We start from the raw sequence: 17,705 nt of genomic DNA on the forward strand, positions 1-17,705 counted from the left end.
TTATGAATTATTGACATATTTAAGGCTCACATTATTTCACATCAAATATTACACTTTGAAATATTATTTTGGGGGGGAAATATTGCATATTTAGTGTTTGCCATAAAAATAAAAATAAAAGTTTTCAATGAGAAAAAGGGCATAAAACGAACCATAAAAAGATAACAAAAATGTTTAATTGACGGACGAATCGATCTAGAGATTTAAGCGCTGGAATTAAAACTATTAATCAAAAAATATGTGACTTAAGTTCAACAATTTATTGAGTGGGGACCCTTTTGGATCCCCAATAATTTTAGTGTGATTTATTTTATTTTTTTAACTGCTCAAAAAATAATAATGAATCAAAATCAATGTTATGAATTATTGACATATTTAGGGCTCCAATTACTTCACTTCAAATATTATACTTTGAAATATTTGTTGGGGGAATATATCTAATTTTTGTTTTTTGCCATATAAAAAACTTGCGTTTAAAACAAACCATAAACTACAATAAAAAAGTGTATTCGACAGATAGATCTGAGGTTGATCTGGAGATTTAAGCACTGAAAGTAAAAAAAAAAAAGTAAAATATTTGACTTATTTTGAAGACTTTTATGAGTGGGACCCTTTTGGATCCCTAAGAGCTTTAGTGTGTGTTTTTTTTACTGTCAAAATATAATAGTAAATGAAAATCAATGTTGTTATGATGTATTGACATATTTAAGACTCTCATTACTCCAAATATTACACTTTAAATATTAATTGGGGGAAAATATTGCATATTTTGTGTTTGCCATTAAAAAAAAGTACATTTTCTATAACAAAAAGGGCATGAAACAATCCATAAAAACACAATAAAAACGTTTAATCGACGAATAAATCTGAAGTTGATCTACAGATTTAAGCGTTTAAAAGTAAAGAATAAAAATAATGTGTGAATTATTTTGAACACTTTTATGAGTGGGACCCTTTTGGATCCTTAAGAATTTTTGTGTGATTTTTTTTTTAAACTGTCATTGCTCAAAACATAATAATGAATCAAAATCAATGTTGTTATGAATTATTGACATATTTAAGGCTCACATTATTTCACATCAAATATTACACTTTGAAATATTATTTTGGGGGGAAAATATTGCATATTTAGTGTTTGCCATAAAAAAAACAAAAGTTTTCAATGACAAAAAGGGCATAAAACGAACCATAAAAAGATAACAAAAATGTTTAATTGACGGACGAATCGATCTAGAGATTTAAGCGCTGGAATTAAAACTATTAATTAAAAAATATGTGACTTAAGTTCAACAATTTATTGAGTGGGGACCCTTTTGGATCCCCAATAATTTTAGTGTGATTTTTTTTTTTTTAACCGCTCAAAAAATAATAATGAATCAAAATCAATGTTATGAATTATTGACATATTTAGGGCTCCAATTACTTCACTTCAAATATTATACTTTGAAATATTTGTTGGGGGAATATATCTTATTTTTGTTTTTTGCCATATAAAAAACTTACTTTTAAAACAAACCATAAACTATGATAAAAAAGTGTATTTGACAGATAGATCTGAGGTTGATCTACAGATTTAAGCACTGAAAGTAAAAAAAAAAGTACAATATTTGACCTATTTTTAAGACTTTTATGAGTGGGACCCTTTTGGATCCCTAAGAGCTTTAGTGTGATTTTTTTTTTTTTACTGTCAAAATATAATAGTAAATGAAAATCAATGTTGTTATGATGTATTGACATATTTAAGATTACACTTTAAATATTAATTGGGGGAAAATATTGCATATTTTGTGTTTGCCATTAAAAAAAGTACATTTTCTATAACAAAAAGGTGCATAAAACAATCCATAAAAACACAATAAAAACGTTTAATCGACGAATAAATCTGAAGTTGATCTACAGATTTAAGCGTTTAAAAGTAAACAATAAAAATAATGTGTGAATTATTTTGAACACTTTTATGAGTGGGACCCTTTTGGATCCCTAAGAATTTCAGTGTGATTTTTAAAAAAACTGTCATTGCTCAAAACATAATAATGAATCAAAATCAATGTTGTTATGAATTATTGACATATTTAAGGCTCACATTATTTCACATCAAATATTACACTTTGAAATATTATTTTGGGGGGAAAATATTGCATATTTAGTGTTTGCCATAAAAAAAACAAAAGTTTTCAATGAGAAAAAGGGCATAAAACGAACCATAAAAAGATAACAAAAATGTTTAATTGACGGACGAATCGATCTAGAGATTTAAGCGCTGGAATTAAAACTATTAATTAAAAAATATGTGACTTAAGTTCAACAATTTATTGAGTGGGGACCCTTTTGGATCCCCAATAATTTTAGTGTGATTTTTTTTTTTTTAACCGCTCAAAAAATAATAATGAATCAAAATCAATGTTATGAATTATTGACATATTTAGGGCTCCAATTACTTCACTTCAAATATTATACTTTGAAATATTTGTTGGGGGAATATATCTTATTTTTGTTTTTTGCCATATAAAAAACTTACGTTTAAAACAAACCATAAACTACAATAAAAAAGGATAGATCTGAGGTTGATCTGGAGATTTAAGCACTGAAAGTAAAAAAAAAAAAAAAAGGACAATATTTGACTTATTTTGAAGACTTTTATGAGTGGGACCCTTTTGGATCCCTAAGAGCTTTAGTGTGTTTTTTTTTTTACTGTCAAAATATAATAGTAAATGAAAATCAATGTTGTTATGATGTATTGACATATTTAAGACTCTCATTACTCCAAATATTACACTTGAAATATTAATTGGGGGAAAATATTGCATATTTTGTGTTTGCCATTAAAAAAAGTACATTTTTTATAACAAAAAGGGCATAAAACAATCCATAAAAACGTTTAATCGACGAATAAATCTGAAGTTGATCTACAGATTTAAGCGTTTAAAAGTAAACAATAAAAATAATGTGTGAATTATTTTGAACACTTTTATAAGTGGGACCCTTTTGGATCCTTAAGAATTTTAGTGTGATTTTTTTTTAAAACTGTCATTGCTCAAAACATAATAATGAATCAAAATCACTGTTATTATGAATTATTGACATATTTAAAGTTCACATTATTTCACATCAAATATTACACTTTGAAATATTATTTTGGGGGGGAAATATTGCATATTTAGTGTTTGCCATAAAAAAAACAAAAGTTTTCAATGAGAAAAAGGGCATAAAACGAACCATAAAAAGATAACAAAAATGTTTAATTGACGGACGAATCGATCTAGAGATTTAAGCGCTGAAATTAAAACAATTAATTAAAAAAATATGTGACTTAATTTCAACAATTTATTGAGTGGGGACCCTTTTGGATCCCCAATAATTTTAGTGTGATTTTTTTTTTTTTTTTTTTTTTTTTTTTTACTGCTCAAAAAATAATAATGAATCAAAATCAATGTTATGAGTTATTAACATATTTAGGGCTCCAATTACTTCACTTCAAATATTATACTTTGAAATATTTGTTGGGGGAATATATCTTATTTTTGTTTTTTGCCATATAAAAAACTTACGAGCTTATTTGAGTCATGCCCATATATGGTGAATGCATTGTCAACAGGAAGTGAACAACAGTTTTTTGCAACTGCTATGTCAAGGAAAAGGAGGATGTTCAATTGAATAGACTGCAAAGACAAGATATTTCATGTTCACACTGACAAACTTTGTTATTTTTTTGCAAATATTAACTCATTTGGAATTTGATGGCTGCAACATGTTTCCAAAAAGCTGGCACAAGTGGCAAAAAAGAGCGAGAAAGTTGAGGAATGCTCATCAAAGACTTAATTGGAACATCCCACAGGTGAACGGGCTAATTGGGAACAGGTGGGTGCCATGATTGGGTAGCTTCCAAGAAATGCTCAAACAAGGACGGGGGCGAGGGTCACCACTTTGTCAACAAATGCCTGAGCAAATTGTTTAAGAACAACATTTCTCAACAAGGAATTGAGGGATTTCGCCATCTACGCTCCGTAATATCATCAAAAGGTTCGGAGAATCTGGAGAAATCACTGCACGTAAGCCACGACATTACGCACCTTGGATCCCTCAGGCGTCAAAAAGCCACATCGGTGTGTAAAGGATATCACCACATGGGCTCAGGAGCACTTCAGAAAACCACTGTCAGCAACTACAGTCGGTCGCTACATCTGTAAGTGCAAGTTAAAACCCTACTATGCAAAGCCACAGCCATTTTATCAACAACACCCAGAAACGCTTCGCTGGGCCCGAGCTCATCTAATGATTATTTGCAAAAAATAACAAAAGTTTCTCAGTGTGAGCATGAAATATCTTGTCTTTGCAGTCTATTCAATTGAATATAAGTTGATATATATATATATATATATATATATATATTTTTTATTTTTTATTTTTTTTTTTATTTTTTTTTTTTTTTTTTAAAGAGTCCATTTTTAAAAAGACGTTTTTAGGTCATCTCCATGCAACTTTCCTATTATAGAAGTTTCATTCTAATTATTATGTCAAATAACACATAGTTTTGAATCATGTTTAATGGTGAACGTGACAGCATGCTAGTGATGGGTTGATGAGGCGTCATGAAGCGTTTCGACACATTGCAAAACTGTATTGATACTGTGTCGATACTGTGTCACTAAATACTGACATCTGCTGGACATTAAAAATCCCTACAGGCAACCTATGGACCGACTCAACTGACACTGATTTGATGCCCTAGTACAGGGGTCACCAACCTTTTTGAAACCAAAAACTACTTCTTGGGTACTGATTAATGCGAAGGGCTACCAGTTTGATACACACTTAAATAAATAAATATATTGTCATTTGTAAGTTACACGTAAGTGTGATTTAAACAAGAATACCTAAATAAATACATTTATATATATTTAAAAAATGGGTATTTCTGTCTGTCATTCCGTCGTACATTTTTTTTTTCCTTTTACGGAAGGTTTTTTGTAGAGAATAAATAATGAAAAAAACACTTAATTGAACGGTTTAAAAGAGGAGAAAACACGAACAAAATTAAAATAAAATTTTCAATTTCGACTCTTTAAAATTCAAAATTCAACCGACAAAAAGAAGAGGAAAAACTAGCTAATTTGAATCTTTTTGAAAAAATTAAAAAAATAATTTATGGAACATCATTAGTCATTTTTCCTGATTAAGACACATTTTAGAATTTTGATGACATGTTTTAAATTGGTTAAAATCCAATCTGCACTTTGTTAGAATATTTAACAAATTGGACCAAGCTATATTTCTAACAAGGACAAATCAGTATTTCTTCTAGATTTTCCAGAACAAAAATTTTAAAAGAAATTCAAAATACTTTGAAATAAGATTTAAATTTGATTCTACAGATTTTCTAGATTTGCCAGAATAATTTTTTTGAATTTTAATCATAGCAAGTTTGAAGAAATATTTCACAAATATTCTTCGTCGAAAAAACAGAAGCTAAAATATTTATTATTCTTTACAATAAAAAAAATAAAAAAAATACTTGAACATTGATTTAAATTGTCAGGAAAGAAGAGGAAGACATTTAAAAGGTATATTTGTTTAAAAATCCTAAAATCATTTTTAAGGTTGTATTTTTTTCTCTAAAATTGTATTTCTAAAAGTAATAAGAAGCAAAGTAAAAAAATAAATGAATTTATTTAAACAAAAAAAACAAAAAAAAAAGTTTTTCCGACCTATTACATTTTAGACGATTTCTCTTCTTAGTTATTATTTCTCCGGCTGTAGAAAAGAGCCGCTCACAGGGCACAGAGGAGGCGACACAGTTGGCGTATCGGTCACGTGACCAAAACAGCTCGTGATCGGTCACGTGACTTTCTAAAAGCGACACAGGGTTTCGCTCTATGAGCTCGACGCATGCGCCGATGCATCGGTGTTGCCGGACCCATCACTAACCAGCATGCCTTGTTCCGTCCCAGGATGCTTGCATGAACTGAGCAGCAGCATGGAGGAGACCAGCAGAGAGGCGGTGGCCACAGCTGTGCAGCGTGTAGCAGGCATGCTGCAGCGCTCTGACCAGCTGGACAAGGTGGAGCAGTACAGAAGAAGAGAGGCCAGGAAGAAAGCCTCCGTGGAAGCCCGGCTCAAGGTGACCAAAACCACCTCAATATGCATCTAGCTTGGCATTTCTTCCTGTAATTTTCCCACATTCTGTACTGTCGCATGTTCACATATTCCTCCAGTGATAACCATACTTACTTTATTGGCTTGCAATAGCACCTAATGAGGATTTTATTCCAAATACTATCATTTATATCAGGGCTGTCCAAACTTCATTACGTGGTGGGCCACATTAAAAATATTCGGCGGACCATGTTAATTGTTATGGTGGACCACTTAAAATGATGTGTGGCAGGCCACAATAAAATGATGCTAAAACTATGTGACTGGCCACGTTTAACCCCCGGGCCTTGAGTTTGACATGTGATCTAAAATAAAAAATTATGGGGCGGGCCACTATAAAAAAAAAAAAAAAAATTTGGCAGACTACATTAATTATTGTGGTGGACCACTTAAAATTGATGTGGCGTGCCACTTTAAAATTATGGGACAGGCCACGTTAAAAAATATTGGCGGGCCAAATTAATTGTTGTGGTGGACCACTTAAAATTACGTGGTAGGCCACCATAAAATTACGGGACAGGCCACTTTAAAAAATATTGGTGGGCCAAATTAATTGTTGTGGTGGACCACTTAAAATGTGGCAGGCCACAATAAAATTATGGGACAGACAACATTAAAAAATATTGGCGGACCACATTAATTGTTGTGGTGGACCACTTAAAATGATGTGGCAGGCCACAATAAAATTATGGGACAGGCCACCTTAAAAAATATTGGCGGGCCAAATTAATTGTTGTGGTGGACCACTTAAAATGATGTGGTATGCCACAATAAAATTATGGGACAGGCCACCTTAAAAAATATTGGCGGGCCAAATTAATTGTCGTGGTGGACCACTTAAAATTATGTAGTAGGCCACAATAAAATTATGGGACAGGCCACCTTAAAAAATATTGGCGGACCACATTAATTGTCGTGGTGGACCACTTAAAATTATGTGGTAGGCCACAATAAAATTATGGGACAGGCCAAATTAAAAAATATAGGCGGGCCAAATTAATTGTTGTGGTTGACCACTTAAAATTATGTGGCATGCCACAATAAAATTATGGGACAGGCCACGTTAAAAAATATTGGTGGGCCAAATTAATTGTTGTGGTGGACCACTTAAAATTATGTGGCATGCCACAATAAAATTATGGGACAGGCCACCTTAAAAAATATTGGTGGGCCAAATTAATTGTTGTGGTGGACCACTTAAAATGATGTGGCAGGCCACAATAAAATTATGGGACAGGCCACCTTAAAAAATATTGGCGGGCCAAATTAATTGTTGTGGTTGACCACTTAAAATTATGTGGCATGCCACAATAAAATTATGGGACAGGCCACATTAAAAAATATTGGTGGGCCAAATTAATTGTTGTGGTGGACCACTTAAAATGATGTGGCAGGCCACAATAAAATGACGTGGTGGGGCACGTTTAACCCCGAGGCCTTGAGTGTTTGACATGTGATCTAAAATGTAAAATTATGGGACAGGCCAAATTAAAAGATATGGCGGGCCAAATTAATTGTTGTGGTTGACCACTTAAAATTATGTGGCATGCCACAATAAAATTATGGGACAGGCCACATTAAAAAATATTGGTGGGTCAAATTAATTGTTGTGGTGGACCACTTAAAATGATGTGGCAGGCCACAATAAAATGATGTGGTGGGGCACGTTTAACCCCGAGGCCTTGAGTGTTTGACATGTGATCTAAAATGTAAAATTATGGGACAGGCCAAATTAAAAAATATTGGTGGGCCAAATTAATTGTTGTGGTTGACCACTTAAAATTATGTGGCAGGCCACAATAAAATTATGGGACAGGCCACATTAAAAAATATTGGTGGGCCAAATTAATTCTTGTGGTGGACCACTTAAAATGATGTGGCAGGCCACGATAAAATGACGTGGTGGGGCACGTTTAACCCCGAGGCCTTGAGTGTTTGACATGTGATCTAAAATGTAAAATTATGGGACAGGCCAAATTAAAAAATATTGGCGGGCCAAATTAATTGTTGTGGTTGACCACTTAAAATTATGTGGCGTGCCACTTTAAAATTATGGGACAGGCCACCTTAAAAAATATTGGCGGGCCAAATTAATTGTTGTGGTGGACCACTTAAAATGATGTAGTATGCCACAATAAAATTATGGGACAGGCCACCTTAAAAAATATTGGCGGGCCAAATTAATTGTTGTGGTGGACCACTTAAAATGATGTGGTATGCCACAATAAAATTATGGGACAGGCCACCTTAAAAAATATTGGCGGGCCAAATTAATTGTTGTGGTGGACCACTTAAAATTATGTGGTAGGCCACAATAAAATTATGGGACAGGCCACATTAAAAAATATTGGCGGACCACATTAATTGTCGTGGTGGACCACTTAAAATGATGTGGTAGGCCACAATAAAATTATGGGACAGGCCAAATTGAAAAATATTGGCGGGCCAAATTAATTGTTGTGGTGGACCACTTAAAATGATGTGGTATGCCACAATAAAATTATGGGACAGGCCACCTTAAAAAATATTGGCGGACCACATTAATTGTTGTGGTGGACCACTTAAAATGATGTGGCATGCCACAATAAAATTATGGGACAGGCGACATAAAAAAATATTGGCGGACCACCTTAATTGTTGTGGTGGACCACTTAAAATGATGTAGTATGCCACAATAAAATTATGGGACAGGCCACCTTAAAAAATATTGGCGGGCCAAATTAATTGTTGTGGTGGACCACTTAAAATGATGTGGTATGCCACGATAAAATTATGGGACAGGCCACCTTAAAAAATATTGGCGGGCCAAATTAATTGTTGTGGTGGACCACTTAAAATGATGTGGTAGGCCACAATAAAATTATGGGACAGGCCACTTTAAAAAATATTGGCGGACCACATTAATTGTCGTGGTGGACCACTTAAAATGATGTGGTAGGCCACGATAAAATTATGGGACAGGCCACCTTAAAAAATATTGGCGGAACACATTAATTGTTGTGGTGGACCACTTAAAATGATGTGGCATGCCACAATAAAATTATGGGACAGGCGACATAAAAAAATATTGGCGGACCACCTTAATTGTTGTGGTGGACCACTTAAAATGATGTGGCAGGCCACAATAAAATTATGGGACAGGCCACATTAAAAAATATTTGCGGGCCAAATTAATTGTTGTGGTGGACCACTTAAAATGATGTGGCAGGCCACAATAAAATTATGGGACAGGCCACCTTAAAAAACAATGGCGGGCCAAATTAATTGTTGTGGTTGACCACTTAAAATGATGTGGCAGGCCACAATAAAATTATGGGACAGGCCACATTAAAAAATATTGGTGGACCACATTAATTGTTGTGGTGGACCACTTAAAATGATGTGGCAGGCCACAATAAAATTATGGGACAGGCCACATTAAAAATATTGGTGGGCCAAATTAATTGTTGTGGTGGACCACTTAAAATGATGTGGCATGCCACAATAAAATTATGGGACAGGCCACATTAAAAAATATTGGTGGGCCAAATTAATTGTTGTGGTGGACCACTTAAAATGATGTGGCAGGCCACAATAAAATTATGGGACAGGCCACCTTAAAAAATATTGGCGGGCCAAATTAATTGTTGTGGTGGACCACTTAAAATGATGTGGCAGGCCACAATAAAATTATGGGACAGGCCACCTTAAAAAATATTGGCGGGCCAAATTAATTGTTGTGGTGGACCACTTAAAATGATGTGGTATGCCACAATAAAATTATGGGACAGGCCACCTTAAAAAATATTGGCGGGCCAAATTAATTGTTGTGGTGGACCACTTAAAATGATGTGGCATGCCACAATAAAATTATGGGACAGGCGACATAAAAAAATATTGGCGGACCACCTTAATTGTTGTGGTGGACCACTTAAAATGATGTAGTATGCCACAATAAAATTATGGGACAGGCCACCTTAAAAAATATTGGCGGGCCAAATTAATTGTTGTGGTGGACCACTTAAAATGATGTGGTATGCCACAATAAAATTATGGGACAGGCCACGTTAAAAAATATTGGCGGGCCAAATTAATTGTTGTGGTTGACCACTTAAAATTATGTGGCATGCCACAATAAAATTATGGGACAGGCCACATAAAAAAAATATTGGTGGGCCAAATTAATTGTTGTGGTGGACCACTTAAAATGATGTGGCAGGCCACAATAAAATTATGGGACAGGCCACCTTAAAAAATATTGGCGGGCCAAATTAATTGTTGTGGTGGACCACTTAAAATGATGTGGTATGCCACAATAAAATTATGGGACAGGCCACCTTAAAAAATATTGGTGGGCCAAATTAATTGTTGTGGTGGACCACTTAAAATGATGTGGCAGGCCACAATAAAATTATGGGACAGGCCACCTTTAAAAATATTGGCGGGCCAAATTAATTGTTGTGGTGGACCACTTAAAATGATGTGGTATGCCACAATAAAATTATGGGACAGGCCACCTTTAAAAATATTGGCGGGCCAAATTAATTGTTGTGGTGGACCACTTAAAATTATGTGGTAGGCCACAATAAAATTATGGGACAGGCGACATAAAAAAATATTGGCGGACCACATTAATTGTTGTGGTGGACCACTTAAAATGATGTGGCATGCCACAATAAAATTATGGGACAGGCGACATAAAAAAATATTGGCGGACCACCTTAATTGTTGTGGTGGACCACTTAAAATGATGTAGTATGCCACAATAAAATTATGGGACAGGCCACCTTAAAAAATATTGGCGGGCCAAATTAATTGTTGTGGTGGACCACTTAAAATGATGTGGTATGCCACAATAAAATTATGGGACAGGCCACCTTAAAAAATATTGGCGGGCCAAATTAATTGTTGTGGTGGACCACTTAAAATTATGTGGTATGCCACAATAAAATTATGGGACAGGCCACATTAAAAAATATTGGCGGGCCAAATTAATTGTTGTGGTGGACCACTTAAAATTATGTGGTAGGCCACAATAAAATTATGGGACAGACCACATTAAAAAATATTGGCGGACCACATTAATTGTTGTGGTGGACCACTTAAAATGATGTGGCATGCCACAATAAAATTATGGGACAGGCGACATAAAAAAATATTGGCGGACCACCTTAATTGTTGTGGTGGACCACTTAAAATGATGTAGTATGCCACAATAAAATTATGGGACAGGCCACCTTAAAAAATATTGGCGGGCCAAATTAATTGTTGTGGTGGACCACTTAAAATGATGTGGTATGCCACAATAAAATTATGGGACAGGCCACATTAAAAAATATTGGCGGGCCAAATTAATTGTTGTGGTTGACCACTTAAAATTATGTGGCATGCCACAATAAAATTATGGGACAGGCCACATTAAAAAAATATTGGTGGGCCAAATTAATTGTTGTGGTGGACCACTTAAAATGATGTGGCAGGCCACAATAAAATTATGGGACAGGCCACCTTAAAAAATATTGGCGGGCCAAATTAATTGTTGTGGTGGACCACTTAAAATGATGTGGCAGGCCACAATAAAATTATGGGACAGGCCACCTTTAAAAATATTGGCGGGCCAAATTAATTGTTGTGGTGGACCACTTAAAATTATGTGGTAGGCCACAATAAAATTATGGGACAGGCCACCCTAAAAAATAGTGGCGGGCCAAATTAATTGTTGTGGTGGACCACTTAAAATGATGTGGTATGCCACAATAAAATTATGGGACAGGCCACCTTAAAAAATATTGGTGGGCCAAATTAATTGTTGTGGTGGACCACTTAAAATGATGTGGCAGGCCACAATAAAATTATGGGACAGGCCACTTTTAAAAATATTGGCGGGCCAAATTAATTGTTGTGGTGGACCACTTAAAATTATGTGGTAGGCCACAATAAAATTATGGGACAGGCCACCCTAAAAAATAGTGGCGGGCCAAATTAATTGTTGTGGTAGACCACTTAAAATGATGTGGCAGGCCACAATAAAATTATGGGACAGGCCACCTTAAAAAATATTGGCGGACCACATTAATTGTTGTGGTGGACCACTTAAAATAATGTGGCAGGCCACAATAAAATTATGGGACAGACAACATTAAAAAATATTGGCGGACCACATTAATTGTTGTGGTGGACCACTTAAAATGATGTGGCAGGCCACAATAAAATTATGGGACAGGCCACATTAAAAAAATATTGGCGGGCCAAATTAATTGTTGTGGTGGACCACTTAAAATGATGTGGCAGGCCACAATAAAATTATGGGACAGGCCACCTTAAAAAATATTGGCGGGCCAAATTAGTTGTTGGGGTGGACCACTTAAAATGATGTAGCAGGCCACAATAAAATTATGGGACAGGCCACATTAAAAAATATTGGCGGACCACATTAATTGTTGTGGTTGACCACTTAAAATGATGTGGCAGGCCACAATAAAATGAAGTGGTGGGGCACGTTTAACCCCGAGGCCTTGAGTGTTTGACATGTGATCTAAAATGTAAAATTATGAGACGGGCCACATTTAAAAGACACGACGGGCCACGTAAAATAATGTGGCGGACCAGACTTGAGTTGTGCAGCAGGCCACAATAATGACATGTGACCCAACTAGAAGGTGCCAAAGCATGTCAGGTGAGAAGCATGTTGTGTTGTTGTTGTGGTCAAGGCTGCCAACCATGTTGTGCTGTTGTTGTGGTCCAGGCTGCCAACCATGTTGTGTTGTTGTTGTGGTCCAGGCTGCCAAGCATGTTGTGTTGTTGTTGTGGTCCAGGCTGCCAAGCATGTTGTGCTGTTGTTGTGGTCCAGGCTGCCATCCAGTCCCAGCTGGACGGGGTCCGCACAGGACTGACCCAGCTGCACAGCGCCCTGCTGGACGTGAAGGACATCCAGAGCTCTCTGACTGACGTGAGCCAGGACTGGAGGCAGAGCATCAGCACCATTGAGAACCTGAAGGACGTGAAGGATGCTGTGGTCCAGCACAGTCAGCTGGCCTCTGCTGTGGAGAACCTGAAGAACATCTTCTCAGGTAGGAAGCAACTCCATCCTTCTTGGAACCTACTTTTTCTTCACCCTCCAAGTCCCAAAACAACAAGTCATAGAGATTTAAGTAAAATAATTGAAAATATGTGACTTATGTTCAACTATTTAAAGAATTTTACTGTGATTTTTTATTTTTTTTGCTCAAAATATAATAATGAATCAAAATCAATGTTATGAATTATTGACATATTTAAGGCTCAAATTACTTCACATCAAATATTACACTTTGACATTTTTGGGGGGGAAATGTTGCATATTTAAATTTTTTGCCATAAAAAACAAACCATAAAATATAATTTAAAAAAGTGTATTTGACAGATAAATCTGAGGTTGATCTACAGATTTAAGCACTGAAAGTAAAAAAAAAAAAAGTACAATATTTGACCTATTTTTAAGACTTTTATGAGTGGGACCCTTTTGGATCCCTAAGAGCTTTAGTGTGATTTTTTTTTTTTTACTGTCAAAATATAATAGTAAATGAAAATCAATGTTGTTATGATGTATTGACATATTTAAGATTACACTTTAAATATTAATTGGGGGAAAATATTGCATATTTTGTGTTTGCCATTAAAAAAAGTACATTTTCTATAACAAAAAGGGCATAAAACAATCCATAAAAACACAATAAAAACGTTTAATCGACGAATAAATCTGAAGTTGATCTACAGATTTAAGCGTTTAAAAGTAAACAATAAAAATAATGTGTGAATTATTTTGAACACTTTATGAGTGGGACCCTTTTGGATCCTTAAGAATTTTAGTGTGATTTTTTTTTTAAACTGTCTTTGCTCAAAACATAATAATGAATCAAAATCAATGTTGTTCTGAATTATTGACATATTTAAGGCTCACATTATTTCACATCAAATATTACACTTTGAAATATTATTTTGGGGGGAATTTATTGCATATTTAGTGTTTGCCATAAAAAAACAAAAGTTTTCAATGAGAAAAAGGGCATAAAACGAACCATAAAAAGATAACAAAAATGTTTAATTGACGGACGAATCGATCTAGAGATTTAAGCGCTGAAATTAAAACTATTAATTAAAAAATATGTGACTTAAGTTCAACAATTTATTGAGTGGGGACCCTTTTGGATCCCCAATAATTTTAGTGTGATTTTTTTTTTTTAACCGCTCAAAAAATAATAATGAATCAAAATCAATGTTATGAATTATTGACATATTTAGGGCTCCAATTACTTCACTTCAAATATTATACTTTGAAATATTTGTTGGGGGAATATATCTTATTTTTGTTTTTTGCCATATAAAAAACTTACGTTTAAAACAAACCATAAACTACAATAAAAAAGTGTATTTGACAGATAGATCTGAGGTTGATCTGGAGATTTAAGCACTGAAAGTAAAAAAAAAAAAGTAAAATATTTGACTTATTTTGAAGACTTTTATGAGTGGGACCCTTTTGGATCCCTAAGAGCTTTAGTGTGTTTTTTTTTTACTGTCAAAATATAATAGTAAATGAAAATCAATGTTGTTATGATGTATTGACATATTTAAGACTCTCATTACTCCAAATATTACACTTGAAATATTAATTGGGGGGAAATATTGCATATTTTGTGTTTGCCATTAAAAAAAGTACATTTTCTATAACAAAAAGGGCATAGTACAAACCATAAAAACACAATAAAAACGTTTAATCGACGAATAAATCTTTAGTTGATCTACAGATTTAAGCGTTTAAAAGTAAACAATAAAAATAATGTGTGAATTATTTTGAACACTTTTATGAGTGGGACCCTTTTGGATCCTTAAGAATTTTAGTGTGATTTTTTTTTTTTTTAACTCATTGCTCAAAACATAATAATGAATCAAAATCAATGTTGTTATGAATTATTGACATATTTAAGGCTCACATTATTTCACATCAAATATTACACTTTGAAATATTATTTTGGGGGGGAAATATTGCATATATAGTGTTTGCCATAAAAAAAAACAAAAGTTTTCAATGAGAAAAAGGTCATAAAACGAACCATAAAAAGATAACAAAAATGTTTAATTGACGGAAGAATCGATCTAGAGATTTAAGCGCTGAAATTAAAACTATTAATTAAAAAATATGTGACTTAAGTTCAACAATTTATTGAGTGGGGACCCTTTTGGATCCCCAATAATTTTAGTGTGATTTTTTTTTTTTTTTTTTTAACTGCTCAAAAAATAATAATGAATCAAAATCAATGTTATGAATTATTAACATATTTAGGGCTCCAATTACTTCACTTCAAATATTATACTTTGAAATATTTGTTGGGGGAATATATCTTATTTTTGTTTTTTGCCATATAAAAAACTTACATTTGAAACAAACCATAAACTACAATAAAAAAATGTATTTGACAGTTAAATCTGAAGTTGATCTGGAGATTTAAGCACTGAAAGTAAAAAAAAAAAAAAGTAAAATATTTGACTTATTTTGAAGACTTTTACGAGTGGGACCCTTTTGGAACCCTAAAAATGTAAGTGTTATTTTTTTTAAACTGTCAAAATATAATAGTGAATTAAAATCGATGTTATGAATTATTGACATATTTCAGGGCCCCAATTACTTCACATCAAATATTACACTTGAAAACTTTTTAGGTGGAAATTATTGCATATTTTGTGGTTTTGCCCCCAACAAACTTTTCTCTAACCAAAAGGGCTTAAAACATTAAAATAATGTTTTTGTTTAACTTTAATGTTGTCATTAATTAGTGACCTATTTCAAGGCCCCAATTACTTCACAGCAAATATTACACTTTGACTTTTTTTGGATGGAAAATATTGCATAGTTTGTGGTTTTGCCTAAAAAAAACTTTTCTCTAACAAAACGGGCTTAAAACATTAAAATAATATATTTTTTGTAACTTTATTTTGAGGGATAGTTTTGAAGTTGATTTAGAGATTTAAGCGCTAAAAAAGGAAAAAAAAACCTTTTATGAGTGGGACCCTTTTGGGTCCCTAAACATGTTAGTGTTATTTTTTTAAACCGTCAAAATATAATAGTGAATTAAAATCAATGTTATGAATTATTGACATATTTCAGGGCCCCAATTACTTCACATCAAATATTACACTTTCACTTTTTTTGGATGGAATATATTGCATATTTTGTGGTTTTACCCCCAACAAACTTTATTCTAACAAAACGGGCATAAAACATTAAAATAATGTTGTTTTTTTTACTTTATTTTGAGAGATAGTTTTGAAGTTGATTTAGAGATTCAAGCACTAAAAAGGAAAGAAATAAGTTTTATGAGTGGGACCCTTTTGGATCCCTAAGAATTTTAGTGTGATTTTTAAAAAACTGTCATTTCTCAAAACATAATAATGAATCAAAATCAATGTTGTTATGAATTATTGACATATTTCAGGGCCCCAATTACTTCACATCAAATATTACACTTTTAAAAAAATTGGGGAGGAAAATATTGCATATTTTGTGGTTTTGCCTAAAAAAAAATTTTCTCTAACAAAACGGGCTTAAAACATTAAAATAATATATTTTTTGTAACTTTATTTTGAGGGATAGTTTTGAAGTCGATTTAGAGATTTAAATGCTAAAAAAGGGAAAAAAAACTTTTGTGAGTGGGACCCTTTTGGGTCCCTAAACATGTTAGTGTTGTTTTTTTAAACTGTCAAAATATAATAGTGAATCAAAATCAATGTTGTTATGAATTATTGACATATTTCAGGGCCCCAATTACTTCACATCAAATATTACACTTTGACTTTTTTTCGATGGAAAATATTGCATATTTTGTGGTTTTACCCCCAACAAACTTTTCTCTAACAAAACGGGCTTAAAACATAAAAATAATATATTTTTTGTAACTTTATTTTGAGGGATAGTTTTGAAGTTGATTTAGAGATTTAAGCACTAAAAAAGGAAAGAAATAAGTTTTTTGAGTGGGACCCTTTTGGGTCCCTAAGAATTTTAGTGTGATTTTTTAAAAACTGTCATTGCTCAAAACATAATAATGAATCAAAATCAATGTTGTTATGAATTATTGATATATTTCAGGGCCCCAATTACTTCACATCAAATATTACACTTTAAAAAAAATTGGGGTGGAAAATATTGCATATTTTGTGGTTTTGCCTAAAAAAATATTTATCAAACAAAAAGGGCATAAAACATTAAAATAATGTATATTTTTAACTTTATGTTGAGAGATAGTTTTGAAGTTGATCTCGAGATTTAAGCGCTAAAAAAGGAAAAATAAACTTTAAAAAAAAAAAAATTGGGGTGGAAAATATTGCATATTTTGTGGTTTTGCCTAAAAAAATATTTATCTAACAAAAAGGGCATAAAACATTAAAATAATGTATATTTTTAACTTTATGTTGAGAGATAGTTTTGAAGTTGATCTCGAGATTTAAGCGCTAAAAAAGGAAAGAAATACGTTTTTTGAGTGGGACCCTTTTGGATACCTAAGAATTTTAATGTGATTTTTTAAAAACTGTCATTGCTCAAA

At 33.3% G+C, this 17,705-nt stretch overlaps 1 protein-coding gene across 2 annotated transcripts in view; it reads left to right on the forward strand.

Moving 5' to 3' along the window:
- The window catches only part of exoc3 (exocyst complex component 3), a 91,373-nt gene that overhangs the window by 1,458 nt on the left and 72,210 nt on the right, over positions 1 to 17,705 (forward strand). For both annotated transcript variants that reach the window (XM_061928756.2, XM_072912116.1), the window contains exons 2-3: positions 5,949 to 6,118; positions 12,983 to 13,202. In XM_061928756.2, the coding sequence (XP_061784740.1) occupies positions 5,975 to 6,118; positions 12,983 to 13,202 (364 nt within the window). In that variant the 5' untranslated portion in view covers positions 5,949 to 5,974. The remainder of the gene's footprint in view (positions 1 to 5,948; positions 6,119 to 12,982; positions 13,203 to 17,705) is intronic.

This window comes from Nerophis lumbriciformis, linkage group LG33, assembly GCF_033978685.3.
Source record: "Nerophis lumbriciformis linkage group LG33, RoL_Nlum_v2.1, whole genome shotgun sequence".
Lineage (NCBI taxonomy): Eukaryota > Metazoa > Chordata > Actinopteri > Syngnathiformes > Syngnathidae > Nerophis > Nerophis lumbriciformis.